Raw genomic sequence first — 23,708 nt, forward strand, 5'->3', positions numbered from 1 at the left:
TGCATGTGTGCACCATCTTTGTGAGTGCCCTCTGCCTGTGTGCGCAGTTGAACTGAAGCATCTCACATACAAGTGAAAAGTTGGGTGTGCTTGTGTGTGTGAATTTCCTGTTTGAACTTGTTTGTGGTCATTTCCGTGAATGTGAAAGTTGACTGTGTATTTAAATTGAAGGTTAAAAAAATACGCTAAAATTCTACTGTAAATCTTTTTTCAGAGCAGAAAAGGCACAGGTGTCAGTAAAAACATCGGCATTGTCTTAGCTGCTTCTTTTCCAGGGTCCTGGTGTTGTACAAACTGTCACACTGAGACTTTTAAATTGAAGAAAGACATTGTAAGGTTATTATGTTGTTATAAATCAATATTATTTTGCACAAAAAAGAAATAATAATAGCAAATTGTAAAAATCAATGAACAAAAAGTGATGACCTTAATTATTTTTTACAGAACCACGTCACGAAAAATACCACATGATTTAGGAAGACATGAAATTCATTGTTTTAATTGGATCTGGATTTACACTGCTGATGCTTATTAAATTGTCTGTTGTCTATATTTATAATAAATTATAGGTTTTAAATGATCTAAAATTGTTTAGTTTTATTTTTAAAATATATTCAGGCTCCATTTAAAGTATGACGTGTGAAACTGAAAGATTGCAGAATTGCAATAGGTCGATATGGACACTGCTCTCTATACAAGGTATGGCAGAGATTGTACCATTTAATTATAATCCAAAAAATTAAAAGCAATTAAAGTGATTAAATAGTCTCCCCCAGTGTGTGCACCCCAACTTAGGTAGAGAAAGTTGGAGGTTGGTGGTTAGTTGAGAGCGGTTGGTATTAAGTTAAACGATGAAGAAGATAAGGACATAATTAAAAATTCATACATCATACATGATAATTGAAACACATACTTTAGTTGTATTAATTAATTGTTCTTTTGTTGAGGCGTTCATGAGATATTGTTGTAATGCACATAAACTCATGATTTAAGTTGTGAAACAAAACACATTTCTATACATATAAATATATATACAGTGGCAAGACAAAGTATGTGCTCCTTTTGCAATTTCATGGTTTTCTGCAATAATTTGTCATAAAATGTGATTTGATCTTTATCTAAGTCAAAAGTATTAACAAATATAATGTGCATAAAATAATAACACAACACTTTCATGTCTTTATTGAGAACAACCATAAAAACATCTTAGTGCTAGTGTAAAAAGTATGTGAACCCGTAAACCTTCAAAAAAGCAGGTGTCAGGTGTTATCAAATCTGGAAGAAAATTGTTTTGTCAACTATTTTGACTGAAAAACACTCAAACTTTTTGCGTTTGCTCTGTACGAGAAGAATACGCTTATGTCATCAAAAGAAGCTTTCAGAGGATCTACAATCAAGAATTGTTGATCTACAAAAACCTGGAAAGAGTTACAAAGTGATGTCAAAGACTTCAGAAATTCACCAGTCTACAGTTAGACAAACAGTCTACAAATGGAGACACTATGGGACTGTGTCTACTCTACCAAGAAGGAGCAAGTCCACAACTGAATGGCTTCAGAAAAACAAAATCCACCTTTTGGAGTCAGAGCCCAGACCTGAACCCAATAGAGCTATTGAACAACTTGAAGAGAGCCACACATGAGAGGTCTAAACAATATGACAGAGCTAAAATAGTTCTGCAGGAAGAATGGACTAAAATTCCTCCTGAATGATGTGCAGGTCTGATCCACAGCTACAGGAAGCACCTGGTTGAGGTTATTGCTGCCAAGGGGGGTCAACTAGTTATTAATTTCAAGGGTTCACATACTTTTTGTACTACCACTACAAGGTTTTTATGGTTGTTCTCAATAAAGACATGAAAGATGCAATGTTTTGTGTTGTTATTTTAGGGACATCATATTTGTTAATACTCTTGACTTACATTAAAATCAGATCATGATATTTCTGACAAATTAATGCAGAAAACCATGAAATTCCAAAAGGTTCACATACTTTTACTTCCTCTGTATGTATATGTAAGGGTGTAACTATACAGATGAAACTTATATTATTATATTATTAATATTTCAAGATGCTACAAAAAAAAACTACAGTAGATGACAGCAGAAAAACAATGAATCATTTCTACTGTCTCTAAAATAACAAAAGTGAACAATGGAAAAGACATCATAGCAGAAGTGAGACTGGTAACCTGTGCTGATCCCAGCTTTCTCAGAAACTAGAGCCAGGCTACAGTTTTCGGGCCAGTGTTTCTCCTTACAGATACAACAGGCCATTCAGGGCAGCTCGGCCGCTGGCCAGCCCCAACCTGTCTCTCCTCATCAAATGGGCCTCCGTGCTGCCTGTTTCCTTTCATTATGGCTCCACCGCAGTCGACCGCACTGCTCAGCACAGTGCTGCGAACAGGTGTGTGTTTACAGTAAAGGTGAGGGTCATTTGAAGTGTGTGTGTTTGTGTAAGAAAGAGAGCATGCAAGATTTGTGTGTTTCATTGAGCAGTGTGTGTGTGTACATGTGTTTCATGGTAGTGTTTAAGCCTCTGACAGCCACAGTGTCACCGTGAGTCTCCCTCCTGTAACACATATGGAAACAAGCCATCTTTACTTCAGTGCTTTGTTTTCATTGTATTAATAGATAAAAATAATAGAGTTGAAGAGTGGGAGACGTCATTTTGAGCATCTTAAAACCTTAAACTTTAAAGTCTACATGACTCTGACTGATCTGTTTGTACATTTATTTTGGAGGCCGTCGTTGGTTCTACTTTTTCAAAGTAGACGGCAGGATTACACGTGTGTGTATTTTAGAGAGAGAGGACGTCTAGTGGTGTTTTACTCCTAAGATAACGCATCCATCTAAGCTGCCACCTTCACCCTTCATCTTCCTCCCATCCTCCCCCTCCCACCTGTGTTTTCACTGGAGCTGTGGAGAATTTCATTTGGTTTGGAGGCTCAGCTGCTTCCTCGCTTCCCCATCCCCCATCTTCTCATGCCTCCATCCGTCTTCTTCACCGGCTCTGGACACAGTAAATAATTACCCTACACACTGCTCTCCAGTCTGACAAGGATCTGCCAAACATGCTGGGAGAGGAAAGGCTGTAGTTACCATTATTTATGGTTCAACACTAGGATTATGTCCTGGAAAAAAAAGTACGCTGGGCTAACTTAGTCTGAATTATTACACACTATTCAACAGTAATGTTTGTTGCGTTTTTCGTTTTTTTAAACACACACTGTGTTTCTCTAACTGGATTCCACAGATTCAATTTCATTGTCATACTGGTACAAGAAACAAAACACCTCGACCAGCACAGCCTGCTGCATTTTTCCACACAGAGCAAATTTCTGTCTGAATACCGTGTTGCGCTGCGTCCACACACGAGTAGCTGGCCGTCCCTGGACTCTGACGGCACTGTAGTGTTGAGCTTATAATTTACATTCTGTGCTATGACTTGACACATGTTTAGACCGTACTGCATACCATGCCTCTTATCACTGTAGTGATGTGTTGTAGACATCTCACTGAAGCAGAGTAGTGAATAACTTTCTCCGTCTGCTTCTTCGTCCTTTGGTGTAGGAACACTGCTTTCACCTAGTTGTCACTTGTTTGAAGCCATTCTGTAGTAGATTTACTTCAGTGTTTAGGGTCATTGAACGGCCACACTAAAACAGAGAAGTTTCTTTTCTCAATGACTAATCTTACGTGTCATCACAGCGTTGACCACAGATCATATCACTTGGTTTTAAAAGTAAAGCTGTGACACATTTTAACTCCGAGCTCTCCAAATCATCCTCCCTCCTGCAAAGCACATTCTGCTGCAACCTCTGTCTGCATAGTGTCTGACATCAGGAAGTAGTGCATCAACGGGGAGTTTTTTGGGGGGAGAAAGCCGGAACTTGATTCCTGAGATTGGAGTAATATTCCAGACATCCCCAAAATTTTACTGGGAAAAATCCTTCACAGAAAAAAAAATCTTACTAAAGGTGACGAGAGACCTGAGACTGAGAGCAGGATGTTTCTCACTCACTTCCTGATTTCTGGTTAAATTCATTGAACACTGTTCATTAAAGTTGTTTCTGCTAAACAAACAAACAACAAACAATCCATCTGTGATATGTTGGGGCCTCCTTACTGCTACAACAAAATCAATCTGTAACTTGTAAGATGTGAAAGGACCTTTCTTTGCATGGTTATTTTGTAGTTCCTTTTTTTCTAAATGAATTTTCGTGCACCTAAAGGGATTTTATCATTCTGGGTGTTTGTGGGTTTCAGTTTTTCTGTCATCTGTCATCAAAATGTTGCTTTAGGGGCTTTTCCATGCTGATGATAGCACCACTGTGTTGGTCATAGTGAAAATGAAAATGAATCTGTTCCCTGGTGCAACATGTCACAGAGTGGTCATCTTAAAGCTTTTTACAAAGCCCACGCTGGTCTGCATGCTGTGTGTGTAAGACCTCCCCTGTTACCACTAGCTCTTCTCTTTGTGTTGTATCCTCTCTCCCTCTTTCACCCTCCTTCCTTTGTTGCAGCTTCCCTTTGCACCGACACGTCAAGTTGTTTCAGTTAAACAACACAATACAGCACATTCTCACACAAACGTGCTTTGTTCAAACCTGGACTGTCAGCGCCGGTTTGTGACGGCGTGATGCTGATTTTTGTTTTTCAGAAACAAAAAATTTGCAGTCGGAAATTTAAAATGATTTCCACTGTGATATCTTCAGTAAGCAACATCTATCACATTAGCTAATTATCTGCTATAATACTGTGAGACTATCATGTCTAAATGTCTCTTTGATGTTATTAAGAATATTTTCTGTTCTTTTATCAACCTTTGATCAGAGTCATGACTAAATCAACCAACTATTCAGACGCAGGTCAGGTGTGTCAATATTATGTGCAGTAAAGTTAATGCACAAAGACATCAGTGCTGTATTTAATGGTTATTTTTCACTATTGTTTAATCTGTTTCTGTTACTCCATAAGTTGCTTGATATGTAAAATATCATAAAATAATGTAATATATCCATTATAGTATAAGGTCCAAGTTGATGTCTATAATTAGCCTGTTTTATGATTCCCAACATTCAAAAGTCCAAAGATATTTATTTTATAACAAGCTATAATGATCTTCTTCTTGATTTTCACAATAGACTAGTTAATAGAGGAGCATTAGTTCTCATTCAATTTATTGATTAATCAACTAATTATTGTAGCTCTAAATCAGGTAAAGTCATGTTTGTAGCTGTTCTTCACACAATAGAGCTTAAGCCATTATTTAGTCTATAAACTAATAACAGAAAAATAATTAGCAACTATTGTAATAATTGCTTAAACGTTATTTTGGTTAGTTTAGTTAAGTAAACGTCTCAGACAGTTGCTGATTCTACCTTCCTAAATGTGAAGATCCATCTTTTGTTGGTGCTAAATCACAGTAAACTGAACATTTCTGGGTTGTAAACGGTTCATCTGTGAGTGTCAGAGCTGCTTGTTGGATGTTTCAGTAGTTTTACAAACCACCTTTCTGTTCCTCACACCTCTCCCACTTTGAATTAGGAGAGACAAAAGCTGTGCAGACGTGGTTTTAATTTCTGTTTCTGTCACTTTACATATGAAGTTCACTATGAACATCTTCCAGGATGAACTGTTAAGAACAACACTGTGTCTCACTTGCTGAACACTCATCAGTCTTGTTAGTCTCGTCCATCGTCCCGTCCTTCAAGGAACTCTGACATATTTAACTCCGTGGGAGTCGGAAGGACGGCGCTCTGTTTGGAGCTACAGACTGCTGCAGTGAATTTGTACAATTTGGTGACAGACAGTAAATTCTAGAGTCAATAAAAAACCTTAACTTGTGAACAAAGCTGGAAGCAACATAGAGGAGTTTGAGCCTCACGTGTGCTGGGAAGGAGACTGATGGAGAGACGGACAGAGGAGAGAGAAGAATCATCCATCTCTGCTTCACCACCACCCGCTCCACTGTTTTCCCTCCACTATTTGTTTTCCCTCCATCTTTTTTTAAGCCAGAGGAATGTTACACATCCGCACTGTGGTGGAAGTGTGTGTGTGTGTGTGTGTGTGTGTGTGTGTGTGTGTGTGTTTCGTATGTGTCAGGTTTATGCGAGCCAGCATTTGTGTTTGTGTGTATTTGTCTCTCTTTTGTGTGTGTTTTTGTATTGCAGAGAGTGTGGTAGGGGAGACTTGGCGTGGGTGTTTGTGTTGAGGTGTGTATGTGTGTATATGTGTGTGTGACTGAAATGGTGGGCAGCCAGTGTCATCATTTTTTCACATCCCACTCTTCTCTACCACATGCATATTTCATGGAACTGGTCATTTATGTCGCCAGCAGGAACCAGTGCAGTGCAGAACCAACACACTGTGTGTTATATGTAACAGAAATTATCGTATTATCACAATTATTGTTCTGGAAAAAATATCTCTAAATGTTGAGCTCCCCTCACATGCTGCGCATCGGATTGAGCTTCACGCTGCAGGAGCTGTCTGCGTTTGGCTAATCTGTTTTTATAACTGCTCTTCAAGTTAGCGTTAGATCAGAATCACATTCACATATGGGTGTCTGCTCATTTTTCCCCTCTGTGAATGTGCCTTTACCTTATGTCGCCAGTGACAAGAACAGGTCTATGTCCTGACTGCTAATTGTGTCTGTTAGGTCGTGTACATTGGGCACTGTGTTTGTTATTGTTTCTGTGCAGCTGTACACAAGATGCAGTGTTTGGTCTGTAAACAGTGGCCTCTGCTCTGTCACTTTGAGCGCGTGGAGCTTGGTTGGAGCCCAGTCGCTCTGAAATGCTCCTTCCAATACAGAAATGTAACAACCTCAGCTTTGCAATAACCCAAATGTTTAGCAGTCTTTTCAGTAGAAGCAGTCATCTATCATTATTAATCAATTAGTTGATTGATAAATATTTAATCAACAACAATACTTAGAATAGTTTTGTTTAGATTTTTTAAATGGAAAAGATCTCATGAAATGTGATCTGATCTTCATTAAAGTCACAAATATCAGTCAGAGCCCAGACCTTAACCCAACAGAGACCTAAAGAGAGCTGTTCACACCAGACGTCCTAAGAATATGTCTGAGCTGAAGCAGCTCTGTGAGGAAGAATGGTCCAAAGTTTCTCCTGGATGTTACACAGGTCTAATCCAGAGCCACAGGAAGTGCTTGCTCGAGTTTATTGCTGCCACAGGCAACCTTTTCCCTCACATTATCCATCATGAGAGTTCATGGTTGTTTTTGTTTTATCATCTTAGAAATGTTCTGTTTGTTGATGTTTGTGACTTCGGTAAAGATCAGGTCACATTTCATGACCAATTTAAAGAAAACCAGGAAACTGGTTCATTTACTTTTTCTTGCAGCTGTAAATATTGTGGTACTTTTTAAATAAACAAAACATAAGCATATTTGATGTGATGGAGTTTACTTTTTAAATATATTTCATAGACTGATTAATCAATTAGTCTGTGAAACTTTTTTCTGATCATGTGGTGCTTTGTAAGTGAGTTTAGTAAGTGGTTATAACACATGTCAGAAATGGAAAAGTGTTCACTTAACCTGAATGTGAGATTCAGGTGTATTTGAATCTAGAGTAATGTGAGAGAAGACAGAAACTGCTCAAAACAGCATCCAGCTTGTTAAAACCACTAAGTGCACTGTTCTAATCCCCTGTGCTCTCTGTGCCTCTGTTGTATCTGAGGCTTCATTTAACTATGATTAACTATTATTAATTATGAAAACAATTTCCTATGTCCCACGGTACAATCATCATAATGCTCATTTTGTCTGACCAATATTATAATAATAATCAAAGATGCTTTGTTTACTGTCACATGTAAATTCTCCCAGTGGGGTGTTTTGGTGTTTTTGCTTCAAATCCTTTTTTGGGAGATACTGTTCGTTGTCTAGTGAGGGTTGATGTGCATTTTCTCACTAGATAATGAAAAGATTCCTGATCTATTTGTGCCTCGGTAATTCATCTCTCATCCTTTAGAGACTATTCATGGCTTTCTAATTTCACTATTTGAATAATGTAACTGAATGACTACAATAATCATTATCAAACATTAATCTTACCTTATAGATTATTTTTCATACAGTGTCATTTTGAGCATGTTGTGTTTTTGCCACAACATGTTTTCTAGGTGATATTTTGCTTGGCTTTAGGTGATTCAAGTGTCGTCTTATTTGCAGCACATATTGGTTTGTGGCACTTGCAGGCGCTGAAAGCTACATGTGCAAAAGTGGAACATGTTTTAGTTGCAGTACTTTTAGGGTTTCAGTTCCTTTCAAAACAACCAATAATACGTCAAATTTAACGTGGTTGGAGTCGGGTGAAAGGTTTCTGTCACCTGGGCCACTCATGCTAAAAATGAAAGAAGAAGAAAAAATGTTTTATTAGATTTAGATGATGGTCATAGCAAAATAAGATAGCAGTAGAATAGTTCTGTCTTTCTGAATGTTACAGATGTTGGTACAACAAGATCATGAAACACTTCTCAAAGGAAGTAAAATACAAGCTAATGGGTGAAGTAAGGGGTGTTGCTTTCCAAAATGATGTATAAACTATTATAAACAGTGGAACAGTTATGAACAGCAGGATGGAATCAGTATAAAGAAAATTAGATATAAATCTGTTGCAGTTTTGAAAAAGCTACATTGGTGTGTCTTAGTGTTTTGTTTTGTTTTTTCGAGTCTAAAAAGTCATTGCTGTGGTTTGCCTACAGCAGTCATAGAAGTCATTTTAAATGTCAATTAAATGCAAAACCCCAGAGTAACAGAAGAAGAATGGGCATCATTATAAGAAACAAAATAAAACAAGTTTGATCCTTAGAGACACTACAGCATACATATTCTGTACAATAATAAACACTGTGTGTTTATTTATTATTGATTAACTGACCCAGTGGGCACTGTGTGTGTGTGTGTGTTTGTGTGCAACTTGTTTTTTGTTTTGTTTTGTTTTGTTTCGTTTTGCTTTTTTATCCCTGCTCTGTCTTTAAAGGAGATGGAAGGCGGTTTTTCTAAGAAATTCCTACAAGTCTGTGGTTGTGTGGACAGATTTTTGTTCAATAATACGATTGTTGTGAAGGCATTTTGGTTTCGGGGTTAGGACTTGGTTTTATGGGTCAGGTTTAAATTAGTTTTACCTTCAGGAAAGTTTGGTTGTAGGTGTTTAGGAATATTGCGTACGAGGCATTCAGGGACAGTGCAGAGTGTACGTCATCTGTGTATTGGAAACAGAGCTCAGTAGCAATCAACAACTCCCTGAAATGACTTTCTTTTGGGTGGGATGTCTGCTAATTAGCTGTCATTATGTTACTAATAACAAAACTCATTTTTTTGCAATTAAAATTATAGATATTATAACTATATAAATATTTAAAGTTAGGACAAGAAAAAAAAATAAAACAAAAAGAAATTAAGGTCTAAACTGAGTAATGGATTGGAGAATCATTATACTCCAATGTAAGTCACTGAATATCAATTCAATTCAATTCAATTCAATTCAATTTTATTTGTATAGCGCCAATTTACAACAGAAGTTATCTCAAGGCACTTTACAGTGTAAGGTTTAAGACCTTACAGAAAATATTTATACAAAAAATTATAAAGAAAACCCAACAATCCCATTTGAGAAAGCTTTAGGCAACAGTGGAGAGGAAAAACTCCCTTTAGAGGAAGAAACCTCCAGCAGAACCAGGCTCATAGTGGGCGGCCATCTGCCTTGACTGGTTGGGGTGAGTGGAAAGAGAAGAGAGAAAAGAACAGCAGGCAATAAAGACAACAACAAGCATCAAGAACCTATCCTCACTATTATTGTAAAATTGTTCTGTCTGTGCATATGTTTCATGTAATGCAGTTAAGATTGTCATCTGCCAAAGGCCTTGTGTGTTACTCTTTGTATTGTTTTCTGTTATTTAGACCAATGTCTCACAGAGACAAAGAACAGAACAAACTAATGTTAAAGATAGTATGGGTTAATTGATTTTTTGTATGTTGCTTATCTACAACCTCAAACACACTAATACTAAAATGAGAGCAGATATCTGATGAAAAGCAGTAGCAGTGCTTCTGATTTGATTCTAAGGAAGTTGTGCTGATTTTAGCATTTACATGCAAGAAAATAAATTGTACTGCTTCTGATTGTACCACTTCACAGAAGGGATCTGCCCTCTGTCCTTAGACATCTGGGGCAGACATTGCCTTGCTCAAGGATGCATCAAATGTTAAGGAGCTAAGATTTTGCTGCAATATTCTTTGTTATATATAACAAATAGTGGTGCAGCCGTGTTTCTCTGCCTTACCAAATACATGAGGCTCGTTGGGTACAGAAAGTGATGTCCTGCATATTTACAGTGTTTTACTGGTGGCAGAAAACAAGAGAATTCTTGGACTGAAGGAAGTTGGAAGTTTGGAAGTTGGTGTTACATTCTTTGTGCATCCCAGGAACATGCGTTAGCATGTTCAACTATCAGACTTCCAGCGCTGAATCTAAATGAAGTGCTTATGCTGCAGCAACCATCCCATCAGCCCCTTGGGATGTAACCCCTCAGCCTCATGTGGAGTCCTGTGTCCAACCAGGGAAACTCCTCTGTTGGAGGGAGATTTTTTTTTTAAGGATACTTATCCAACTTACAGATTCTTCCATATTGCTTAAACTATTCCTGTAATAAAATGTAGTGTATATATATATATGTATTTGCAGACCGTACCCAGTTTTGTCATCATTCTGTTATGGTTAATTTCTTTTCCTCCTTCTCATCCTCTACCTTTATCACAGCAAATGGTGATGAGCCTGCGTGTGTCAGAGCTGCAGGTGCTGCTGGGCTACGCTGGGCGTAACAAGCACGGACGCAAGCATGAGCTGCTGACCAAGGCACTGCATCTGCTGAAAGCCGACTGCAGCCCCGCTGTGCACATGAAGATCAAAGAGCTCTACAGACGACGCTTCCCTGCCAAAATGGTATCCCACTCAGAGCTGGCCCTGCCTGGACCGCATCACCCTGCCACAGCTGGAGTGGTTGGAGGAGGGGGCGCCGCGCTCCCCGCTGGCCTGACGCAGCTGGCCTATGAGGGCCATGCTGGTCACGGTGGAGCCCCATCGCCTGCTGCCTTACTGCCCCTCTCGCTGCTCGGCCCTGGGAAACATGAGTTGACCGGGCTGACACACCACCTACCCACCTCGGCCACGCTGCATCCAGTCCACCCAGACGTCAAGCTCCAGAGGTTACCGTTCTACGACATGCTAGATGAACTCATCAAGCCAACCAGTCTAGGTGAGGAAATGCATGTAACTGGGGTTTTTGTGTGAGAAAAGATAGATTTAAGGGAAATAATGGTAGACGGACACTTGTAATCACTAGATACTGCATGCATTACATCACACTGTGGACGTCTAAATACAGGTTTCACTGTGTAATTATTACCCTCATCTACATTGTAGAGCTTCACAGTGAGTTTTAGCTCATTATTTAACTGTCCAGGCCAAATTGTTTTGGTTTTGGTTCAGCCTCACCACTCTCATAATGCTGCATTTGGCCACGGCTGTTTACAGCACTAGCCCCTATACACACTGTCTGTGCAGCACTGAACAGCAACAGTCTGTGAGTAGCTGGTGAGTATTGTGCAGCATTAAGCAGCTAAATGATCAAAAATAACTTGTGAAGAAGCCAAATTGAGAAACGTCCACCTGCTCTACACATATGTGTCTGTATGTCAGATCCACACTGAATCAACATTTAAGTAGTAATAGAAATATCAAATCAAACTCCATATCGGCTAAATATGGAGTAATAGAATGACTCTGATTCAGATTGGAGACAAACGATTGATTCTTACATCCCCTGTATAAACTGACTGAAGCATCCTGGTCACCTAGTAGTTGAAATACACACCACATACCACATTTAATGAAAAGATTATGATTCTGTAGAGAAGCATGCAGCACAGTGCAACAGAGCTCTCTCTCAGTTGTAGCTCAGAGCACCTCCAACCAGGTCACCTCAGCAGGAACGGATGAGAAGTTTTCACTGGATGATTCTGAAAAGTTTTGATCGTAGTCAAACTTATATTCAAAGAGCTGAAACTCATTGCTGGGAGAAGGCACCCATCAAACGTAAGGGAACAGGATGAGTTCTTGTAGCTCATTAATGCTTGATTGCAGTGAATGCCTGTGAGGATTTGTAGGAATGGGATGTTCTCCAAAATTATAGTTTAAATGTCTCATGTTGTTGCCCAGGCCATTTTCAGTTCTATCACTTAAATTTAAATTAATTAAATAAGTGTTCTGTTGTTGTTCTTGCTAAAATAACAATGTCTAAACATAATCAGGTGTGCAGGTATTTACATAATGATCACAGCAGCAGTCAAAAAAAAACAGTGTTAAAAAGGCTAATATGTCAACATATTACTCTTCATCCTAAAGAAGGAGGGAGCTGTAGAGGTATAGCTCTTATCTGCCAGTTGTTTTACTTTCTCATGTGTGTATTTCCATTAAAGACTGCATTCAGTAACACTAACTTGAAGTTAGTATATAAGGATGATACTCTAGTTTTTGAGAGTGATATTCAGCCAGTGGAGAAGTTTCAGTATAGATGAATACTGGCATTATTACACACAGAATGCTGGGCTGGAATTTATGTTAGTAAGGCTGAGCAATGGTGCCACATGACAAATTGTCATTAAATTTTCATTTCTTACATTATTACATTTGTCTAGAGCTGAATGAATGAATGAATATAAATGAATCACAGCATATAGACCCTCATAAGTCAACAACATGTTGACAGCAATGCGTTTATTTACCCAGAGTTTTCTGGGGTACAATATCGAGCCAGGCATTATTGACGGTTTAAGGAATCTCACTGTAGCTGAGCCGTCACCCTTCTGCAGCGTGTCAACATAATCATCACGTCTTAACTTCCTGTGGTGACACGTAGCAGCAGTGACATCAAGATCCTGAATGCTGTATGTGTTGTAAGTTTCAAATGAAGTGTTTTAAATTGTTATTGAGTTTGTTCTCTCTTGCTTCACACAGCAGCTGATTCTGTGTGTAAGTGTAGATTTATAAAGGGGGATTTTATACACAAAGCATATTTAATATATATATATATGTATACTGTACCAGCCAGGTAAAGGCATGTCAGGTAATTAAACTGTCAAATAAGTAATAATACTGTCAGTAAGTATCTAACAGGCAAAGTATCAAAACAAAACAGGTATTAATTAAAAAGAGTTTAACATTCACACGCTCCACTAATCTGCTTCATCAGGAAGGTGTGGTTGATTATTGAAGATCAGAAACTCCCCAGTTGCTATCGATTTTAATTTGAGTATGGCAAAATCCTGGTTCACACACAAATATATGTGTCATTAGCTTTTTTTATGCTCCACCCATTTCTCATGTGCTCGTCTATTCTGAATCTTTTCTAATTTCATAAGCATCATGCCTCACCGCCGTCTGCCCTTTAATTCACTACTTAAGAGACTTTTACTCTTGGTCAAATCTGTCATTATACTAGTGGTACATCCAGCACCAGCGTTTAGCATACAACGCTCTCTGGGCTTTGAGATATATTGCAAATATATGGAAATGTCTACATTTTCCTACATTACCATTTTAATGGAGTAAGAGGCGATCTTGTGATTAATTTGCCTGCAGATGCATGTACAAACAGCGCCTGCAGCTCTGTCATCACACCATCTTTCTCCCTCTCCCCTTCTCACTCTATCCATTTCCTGCACCACATCCACTCCCTCCCTGCCTCCTCTCCCTCTCTCTCTCCCTCTCCCTCTGTCCTTTATCCTCGCTCTCTCTCTTTGGCCATCCACATTTAAAATTTGCATGCAAAGTGATGAAATCACACAGTCGTACACCTGTGCCCATAGAACATACCTTCCTCTCATTTGAATCATTGAATCGCACGTTGACATCATTCCCACACACACTGATACGTGCACACGTCTGCACACAGTATTGTCAGAACACAGACGTAGTTGCCAATAAATAATAAATGTTGATTGCATTGTCCTCGTAGAAGAGAGAAACATTACACAACACTGAATATTTGGGTTTGCCTTAAAAATATAACTCAGCTGCAGCTCTTTATTATAACTATAATGGAGGGCAGTAATGAAACCAGTTGATTAATTGTAACACCCTCTCATGGGAGAATGTTTTTCTCTTGGCCATGGTCTCCTCATTCACACTCCTTCACACACTTTCTCTTCTCTGCTTGTTTATTTCCATCTGATCTTCTGATTACTGTTCAGTCCTCTTCTGTCTCCCTCCCCCATTGTTGTTGCTTCTCCTGTTGCCTTGCCTCCCATTTCTCTCTCCGCCACTCTCATTTCTTATGATTCCCTTCCCCCACTTGCTTGCTCTCCTGGTATTTTTTTTTCCACTGGAAAAAGCTGATTGTCAGCCACATGCTTGACCAATATTCTAACACGGTTTTAAGAAGAGCACATGTGCATCACAGTGATGATTATTGTTATTGTTTGTTCTGTGTGTCATTGCATTTGACATTGGAACAAATAAGTTTGAGTAAGATCTTTTTTTTTTTACACACCTGAAAAGTAGAAAACAACATAGTAGAAATATTTGTAGAGACAGTGTGTAGGTAAAGACTACAGCTGCTGGATTTGATGTGAAAAAGTAGCATCAGGTATAATTTGACTAAACTGTATAACTACAGTATTCTGATTTTGCATTTTTATATCTTACAATTAAATAATTTGTGTGTTTAAATGTGATGATATAGTTGTATGCATAACCAGTAATATAATCAGGTTATGATATTTCTCTCATGTTCATTTTATATAGCTTTCAGACAGTGAAACTGTATTTGATGTGTACTCTTACCAAAAATCTAGCTAAATTAAAGGCTTCATATTTTAAAGCCTTTAATTTAATAGGAACCAGGACTGTTCTCTCTTTTGACTAATAAAAACTGGATTTATATTTGTTTTATTTCACTGCAACATCAGTCCAGATGTTGGAAACCCTCGAAGCTGCATTGGCAAACTGTATATCTCCAATAAAGTTTAATTTGGCAGCTTTGGTGAACAAATATGACAGAGGCATTGCAAAGAAGGGATTACTGATCAGCTGCTTATACATTCACACTTACAGTAGCTGAGGAATTGTGGTACATGTAAACGTGTTCTCTGACTTGTTCTTTAACCTGATATCTTTTTGCAACCTGGTTTCTTGTGTGTATGTAAATGTTATTATCACTCTCACACCACCTTCCCTCTCTCTCTCTCTCTAACCCTAACCCTCTATCATTATCTCTGCCTGCTCCTCCCACCTTCCTATTCAGTCATCTGCTCTCTGCTGAGTCGTACCACAAAGGTTAGTTGGCCCACATTTCAGCCATGCCAGTCTGAACTAGTCTGCAGTCTCAGCTGCACCACCTCACTGGTTGAATTCCAGTCTCAATCTGCATCATTATCCATCCTCCATAGAGAACTCGGCTTCTGTACTCATTATGGATATCACTGTGGTGCACATGCATTATACATGATTTAATCACCATATCTTCAGGAAAAGGATGCGAGCCCATTTCTCATTTGATGAGTGTTTGAGGAATAATGGTTTGTTACATTGGAAGATTGCTGTGATTTTCATACTGTACATTGGAGGAAAACCACGTGGTTTAAACTGGAAGTCTAATCAACCATTTTGAACATTGCTATGTTCAAATATGCGTCAGTCCATCGTTTTTTTGAGTCTTTAAAATGTGACGTCAGCTTTTCTTTTATGTTTTAATGTACATTTAGACAGTAGGACACAGTCATATCTGAATATATTTTTCTTCTGAAAGCCTAAAACTCTTCTTCAACAGTACATTCAGTTTAGTTTGGCGCCACTTGAATTGTGTCGGCATGGTGCCATCTGCTGCTATAGTTACACTGTGAGCATAATTAACTAATGATAGCTCAAAAAAATAGTATCCTTACAAAACAGCCTCTCTATAGTGGATCAAACAAGTGTATTAGTTCATTTGTTTTGTTTGCTTGCTCATTTTAAATAGAGTATATGCCACAGATCCAAAGAAAAGCAACCAGTCTTGTGATTCTGAAGAGTCTGCTGACATAGACATAGCTGGGCAGATTGTGAAATGCCGTGAACAGATGAGGACTTTGAAGTAAAAACAAACGCTATCCACTGTTGTGTTACATTTTGTCTTTTGTGAAATAAAACAAAATAGATTTTCCTTCACAATCAACATTACTTTCTCCCCGACATACCAACTGTTCGGCTAGTCCTGAGCAGAGCAGTAGAAAAACTTTAAGTTTGTGATGTTTGTAGACACGGTTGTATACTGAGGTCCGGCTGATGGACTGATGAGAGTTGCACATGATGGTCGGGCCTTCAGGAAAGTCATATTTTTATCTGATCTAGTGACGGTAAACCTAAATCCAAAATTACAAAGAAGCATGATTTGGCCCCTTTAAATTCTAAAAACTGTATGAAATATTTTCGCTTATTCTGTGCCTAGATTTTTATGATCTTTATGTGTAATAAACCATAAAATGACATAAAACACAGCCAGAGTAGCACTTTGAACAAATACATATAGAATTACAGTTCCATCATATGATGAACATGAGTCATGATCATTTTATCTTTCATTTGATGCTAATTGCATGAAAAAATATAAAACAATGTAGGACATCGCACCTTTTGTACCAGTATTAAGTCAGAAAAACAGTATGTAAATAAAACTCAATATTTGGCTGCAGACTTTGGCTGTGCAATAACTGCATAATAGCTGTGACTCATTGAGTCTCAGGGGACTTTGTATCACAACAGCTCTCAAACTCTTCAGGCCTGATAAATTCATGCTTTTACCTCAGAAGATAATTACAGAGACGTGGATGTTTCCACAGTCACTTCATTCATCCAATAAGACACAGCTCAGAGTTCACAAAGCACTCGTTTCATAATGCTACACCAGCCTAAATCCTGTCCTTCCTCTCCGTTGTGCTAAAGTTGAACATTTACAGTATGTTTAATCTCATAAAAAAATTGCTTCCATTAGAGTTTGGCACACGTCCACTTTTCCCTCCCTGTTTTCATGCCCTTCTTTCACCAACAATCTCTGATGATAGTGTTGTCAATAAACCAATCCAAGAAAAAAATGTGAAGAGGACAAAGCCATTATTTAAAATCTGTCATTACAGGCAGACTTTTATTTCTAATTAAAAGTATTTTATTTAATTAAAAAGGCTTTGTGTTTTCTGAGCTGCTTGCCTTCACTGTGTTAAAGGTACTGTGGTTTAACACAGAAACACTGTTTCACAACTAGAAAATCCTCCAACTTCCATAAAGACATTTATTGTAATACAGCTGTAGAAACTGCTGAAATTAATTACCTGATATCAAGAAAGTAAGTTAAAGTATAATCACTCAAACTAATGGCTCGCTAGTATTGGACCATTTTAATGTAAGATTCATGAACTACACCATCCTTCACCCATCCAGGAATATTTAGGCAACTTCAGGCCAGTGATTAACGAATAAACACGTTTGTGTATCCCGACAGTCACAAACCTAAATATCTCTACATTATGACAGTGGTTATCCACCCTGTTGGAGTGTACTTGAGCAATCACATGGGTTTCACCCTTGGACTGGGAAGCAGATAAACATCTCTTCCAGCAATTAGTCAAGACAGTATATCATGTACTTGATCAGCTCTATTGAGCAGGTTATGGTGGTAATGTTCTCAGACATCTGCAATACATAAAGCGATAAAGCACTTCTTCACTCCCCATCAAAACACAGCCCGAGAGTTTCCAACACACACTCTGACCCCTGCGTGTTCCCAAGTGAAATTCTTATCTCACTTCAAACAGCTCAGCCTTCTCACAACAAATGAAGATCAACAAAGGATCCCTGGCTGCTCTCAACTATAAACACGCTGCACAAAATGTCTCCCATCACTTAGAGCCCATGAAACCAGTATTATTGTCTTTGAAACCTGACGTGGTGCATCTTCAACATTTGTTGCTCTTTTAATGTAGCTGATTTAAAACACTCGCATTTCCTCATCGTCGTCAGACATTTTAAATAGTGTTTTTCATCTTATATTGATTTAGATGTGGTTTATATTTGCATGAAGCCAGCTGTAAAGATATGGTGAAATGCATTTTGCTGTATATTCATTAATAGGGGATAGCAGGGCCAGCTGCCAGACTGGGAACACTTAATGCCAGCCGAGGCAGTCCTGTAAGCACACTGGAATGCCTTAATGAGCCCTGTCAATATACAACTGTGCACAACATTATGCAGATAATAAAGTGTAATCACCCTTTGTTAAGAGGAGACCAAGTAACACTTCTGGAAAGTTTTCAGTTGTCAGTGAGCGGAGTGTAAAATCCACATCGCACCGTTTGTTGTGGATCTTTCTGGCATTGTGCCTTTGAATTTGAGTGACATTGAAAGGGTTGGTGTCTTTCGTCTCCCTGTAAGTGCTGCTGTATGTTGTGCTTGTGGATATATGTGTTGCTGTGTGTGTGTGTGTGTGTGTGTGTGTGTGTGTGTGTGTGTGTGTGTGTGTGTGTGTGTGTGTGTGTTTCTGCGGTGTACCAAACAGAGAAAAAGTAGCAAAGCCACTAACAAGTTAATAAACTCCAGCTGGGCTTTGTTGTGCTGAAGACGGGCTATAGAGCCGAGCACATTCTCTGCAGCTTAGCTCACACGTCTCCTCTTCTTCAAACCAGAACTAGACCCAGAACCAGGAGTTTTTACTGACTGTAGGGTCCAAATCACCACTGTAGGAACATTCAGACTTTCCATACTCAGAGACATTGGTGACCACAAACAAGCTTGTTGATAGTTGCCCCCATATTTGCACAGTGAGATACTAGAATATAACACGTAGAGTACAGCTGTGTAACATAACGAGGGCCTTGAGGCCAGATGTGACCAGACTGGATCAGAATGTGCAGGCGACAAACTCTTTCATCTCTCAGATTACTAACAGGCGTTTTTCCGGTAGAGTTTTAGTTGCACCTAAAAGTTAAAATGACAAGTGCTTTGTTACTTTACTCCCCTGAGTCACCAACAAAACAAGTCTTTGTTTCATGCACTTTCATTTCATGCAGTATTAGAATCCCCCCTAAAGTGTTTTTATATTGATAGAAACACGTTGGTTTCTTTTCTTTGTTATTTCATCGAAAGAACTGAAATGTTAGAGTAAAAGTAAAAATATTTCCTGGGAAATATAATTTTTCACTTTTGTACTGTCAGGTAGGTGATAATACTGACACCATTTAATATCATGTTTCCATGTGAAATGAGAAGCTGGAATCAGGTTAGCTTAGCTTAGCAGACAAACTGAAAAAGAGAAAGTTTTTCTGTGGATTAAATTAACAACATGTAATATGTTCACTTGTGACAGATGTGACTTGTGTTGTCCCATGTTTCCATTCGTTATGCTAAGCTAAGCTGACCAGCTGCTGGTTGTAGTTTCATAATGAACTGACATGAGTGTTATCAATTCGTTCATGCTCTCACTGCAAGAAGACAAAAAACTATACGTCTTTAGCATCTTCTCTTACTGAAAATACTGAAAAGATTTATTTGCATTATTTAAATCCACCTCTGTCTGATCATGGAGGAGGAATATTAATCTGAGGTTTCATGTCAGTACCAGAAAAGTCTGGTATCTAGCCTTAATTGTAGTAAGTAATGTTTTGGACAAATAAAAACACTCTGAAGCTAATATGCATCTCAAATTGTTAGATTTTAAAAAGCTACTGTGGGAGAGCGCTGGGGTAAAGCAAGTGTGTGTGAGGAAGAGAGAGGAAGACATCAGTCACAGCTCATTTCAGTCTCTCCCATATCTCTCTTAACCACACACACTGAAACACCAGAAACAAATCCATTGCTGGAGAAAGAGTGAGTTATAGAGTGATGGAGAGATGAGGGGAGAGAGGAAGGGAGGACAGAGTGAGCGAGCACTTTCTATTTATAGCCTGTGTGCCCAGATTGGAGGAAGCCTGTTGTTTGAAAGCACATTCGGCGTGTATGATTTTGTTCTGCAGTACACAGGCTGCTGTTGAAAAGACGCAGGAGATGAAAGAATACGTGCCATTCAAATTATACAGCATGTGGGCAGTAAGATGGGTCATTACTGGGAAAATTAATGGCTGCCTGAAAGGCTTACGCGAGGGGGAACATGATTGGTCCAGCAATCATCCAACGTCCCCATCAATACTGTACATTGAAAGATGTGCAGTTCTTCGGCGTACTTTCTTTTGCTGATTGTTTATGATCACACATGCACACATGTTCTTTGCGTGTGTTTTAAACTGTTGCTCGCTGAGAGTCAATGTTACTTTAAGTAATTAAAACAACATTCATGATTAATTTATCTCTTTGTTTGTCCTTGATTCCAACCTTTATACTATAAGCTACTCACCTCCCAGCTCTAACGTCATCCCGAACACATGTGCATGAGAGTATATCACACCTTCATGCAAACTTTTCTTGCCTTTGCGAAGCTGCTGTCTCTTTAATAGAAAGCTGAGTTAGTAGCACCAGCTATTTCCAGCACCTGTGGGTGGGCCTATAAATAGAGCACACACACACACACACACACACACACACACATTTTGTTCTTCATCTTCATGTCAGTGTGAGGTGGTCTGGTTTTGACATCCAGGTGTTCTTTAGCTTTTGGTAATTTCACACATACAATATCTCTAATATTGCAGGAGTCACCCGTTGGTACACCACTGTGAACAGACTTCTTCCCAAGGTTTTATGTTTTTATGTCCCCCTGAACATTGAAACGATGGTTTACTTTACTTCACTCTCTCTTGATATGGTTGGGGCATTCACAGTTACTGAAGATTTCTCTCCTTCCTGTGTGTCTCTCTGCAGCGTCAGACAACAGCCAGAGGTTTCAGGAGACGTGTTTTGCCTTTGCATTAACGCCACAGCAAGTCCAACAGATCAGCAGCTCAATGTAAGATGAACACTGTTTATGAATAATTGATGAATGTACATGGCTTCTGCAGATGTGCGGTAATAAATCTGTTCCTCTACTCAAAGGGACATCTCGGGGACCAAATGTGACTTCTCAGTTCAAGTTCAGTTGCGGTTTTGCCTGTCGGAGACAAGCTGTCCTCAGGAAGACCATTTCCCACCTAATTTGTGTGTTAAAGTCAACGGGAAGCCATGTAACCTGCCGGTGAGGAGAAGTTAACCACATGTGCAATCACAATCGTGGCTTCTTTGTTCTGCAGTCTATAGCTCAATGTGAACAGCGACTCCAACCTTTTTGTTTCACTGTTTCCACCTTTTCTGCCTCTATTTTCTTGATGTGCATAATTAAATGTCCACAAAAAAACTCATTTTGAGCCAAAATTCATTTATGTCATTTAGGGTTATCTTCCTCCAACCAAAAATGGCGTAGAGCCCAAGCGACCGAGCCGGCCCATCAATATTACCTCACTGGTTAGATTGTCCACTACAGTCCCCAATACCATTGTGGTGTCGTGGACCGCTGAGATTGGAAGGGTAAGGACCAGAGTGACACAGTTTCTGCCAAGAGACTCTCAAATGGCCTGTTGTGATAAAATGTCAAGTATCAAGTTAAAAAACATTTGTTGTTTCTTGTCCTTTTAAACTGAATTGTTTGCTGTTTACTGTAGTGTGTTTATGAGAAGAAATACATCTGGAGTGGTCACTTTCGACTTTGTTACCTATGATTAACATATTTGGAATTATATATGTACATTAAAAGAGTAATTGATGATGATGATGATGATGATGATGATGATGATATCCCTAACTCTAAGACCCCACAATAAAATGTGTTGCACGTTGGACAAAGAAAGAACAAATGCCAGGAATATTAAAGCTATAATTGATTAAACATGTTAGTGTGACTTACTGTACATTAAACTGAGGAGGTGGGTGGCTCTCATGTTCTGCAGACAGACAGTAGAGGGTAGTAAAAGAACCATCTCAAAACACACTCGCAGCCTTAAATATCAGTGGACAGCTCTGCCTTCCCTTTGTCCTTCCTTAGAAATGACTGAACATATATTTGCCTCAGAGCAGCAGCATCCACTTCACATGTGAAATGTGCCTAATGGCAGCTTGAACCTACACTGTGTGTCCACAGAGTTACTCCATGGCGGTGTACCTGGTGAAGCAGCAGTCTTCCACAGTACTGTTACAGAGACTACGGGCAAAAGGCATCAGAAACCCAGACCACTCCAGAGCACTCAGTAAGAACTGTTAACGTCTTTTTGTAGGGAGGCACCGATCCAGTGTCTTTGATTAGTGCAGGCTCAGGACTGATGTATGATATCCACAATAAATACAAATGTCTGAATTTTCTTTATTATGTGTCTTAGTTCTAATGATTCGATGAAAGAATGACAGGTCATTTAAGACCATAGTTTAAAACAACATATTGAAATAAGAAACAGAGCACAGGACAATGTGCGTCTCTCACGTGCGTGTGCTTTTCCTCTGATCTGCAGTCAAAGAGAAGCTAACAGCAGACCCAGACAGCGAAATAGCCACAACCAGCCTCCGAGTGTCGCTGCTCTGCCCGGTAAACACGCTGCCTTCTCTTCATGAATTAAGACAGTGTTTAGACATTCAGTCAAGCCAAAACATGTCTGTCCATTCTTTTCATTTTTCCTTTTCTCTGTATGTGACTCAACATGTCTTCATGCACGTAACTCCTGGCTGTGTACATTATCCTCCTGTCAAATTGTCCCCACCACCCCTATCATGTATCGTTTTCATGTCGGTTTGGCATTTTAATCACATTTACATCCACACTCTGTGCTATGTCCTGACTACATGTGTGTACACACTGCGCAGTTGGGGAAGATGCGGCTGATGATCCCGTGTCGGGCGCTGACATGCTCCCACCTGCAGTGCTTTGACGCCACACTCTACATCCAGATGAATGAAAAGAAGCCCACCTGGGTGTGTCCTGTCTGTGACAAGAAGGCTCCCTATGAGCACCTCATCATCGACGGGTAAGACGCCCATCCAACAGGTGACCTGTGTGACCTGTTAGGAACATGACAGTTGAAAATATTTAAAGGAGCAGTGTGACATTTTGGGAATAATGTTAGTGTTTGCACTCAACTTCAGGAACAGTCTGTGCTAAAATTTAATTGTAAAACATTACATAAACGGCAGATAAAGGTTTTTCCACATTTTGTGTTAACAGTCCACAGAGTCCAGCTTCATTCAGCTCAATTCAATGTTACAGTGGAAGGTCTTTACATCTGTGCTCAACTTTTGTCTCTCTGGGTTTGTGTATGTTTGTTCTCAGGCTTTTTGTGGAGATCCTCAACACCTGCATGGACTGTGATGAGATCCAGTTCAAGGAGGATGGCAACTGGGCCCCCATGAGGTCGAAGAAGGAAGTGCAGGAGGTCTCCGCTGCTTCTTACAACAATGGGCTGGATGGTAAGATGGGGGAACAGGGGTGTTTCAGGACAGGGTAGAAACAGAGAGGTTAGTTTTACTTAAAGGTAGCATTTAAAAGGCAGAAGTAATCAAATTATAATTTAAAAAAAAACATGATGAGAAGACAGAGAAGGTGCCTTTACATCCCCTCCTTCTTAGTTTATCAATTGTCAGTGTTAATTACGTGAAGCATCCATCATAAGGCCACTGGGTAAACAGTTTGTCACCATAGTAA

The 23,708-nt window shown here is 39.2% G+C and overlaps 1 protein-coding gene across 4 annotated transcripts in view; it reads left to right on the forward strand.

Moving 5' to 3' along the window:
• The window catches only part of pias1a (protein inhibitor of activated STAT, 1a), a 40,947-nt gene that overhangs the window by 9,982 nt on the left and 7,257 nt on the right, over window positions 1-23,708 (forward strand). For 2 of the 4 annotated variants that reach the window (XM_026378286.1, XM_026378287.1), the window contains exons 1-9: window positions 2,241-2,406; window positions 10,793-11,288; window positions 20,912-20,996; window positions 21,083-21,221; window positions 21,416-21,550; window positions 22,161-22,266; window positions 22,525-22,598; window positions 22,874-23,034; window positions 23,337-23,473. In XM_026378286.1, coding sequence (XP_026234071.1) covers window positions 2,326-2,406; window positions 10,793-11,288; window positions 20,912-20,996; window positions 21,083-21,221; window positions 21,416-21,550; window positions 22,161-22,266; window positions 22,525-22,598; window positions 22,874-23,034; window positions 23,337-23,473 — 1,414 coding nt within the window. In that variant the 5' untranslated portion in view covers window positions 2,241-2,325. Of the gene's footprint in view, window positions 1-2,240; window positions 2,407-10,792; window positions 11,289-20,911; window positions 20,997-21,082; window positions 21,222-21,415; window positions 21,551-22,160; window positions 22,267-22,524; window positions 22,599-22,873; window positions 23,035-23,336; window positions 23,474-23,708 lie in introns of those variants that run through there. The other 2 variants (XM_026378288.1, XM_026378289.1) reach the window with 1 other exon arrangement.

Source organism: Anabas testudineus, chromosome 3 (assembly GCF_900324465.2).
Source record: "Anabas testudineus chromosome 3, fAnaTes1.2, whole genome shotgun sequence".
NCBI classification, from domain to species: domain Eukaryota; kingdom Metazoa; phylum Chordata; class Actinopteri; order Anabantiformes; family Anabantidae; genus Anabas; species Anabas testudineus.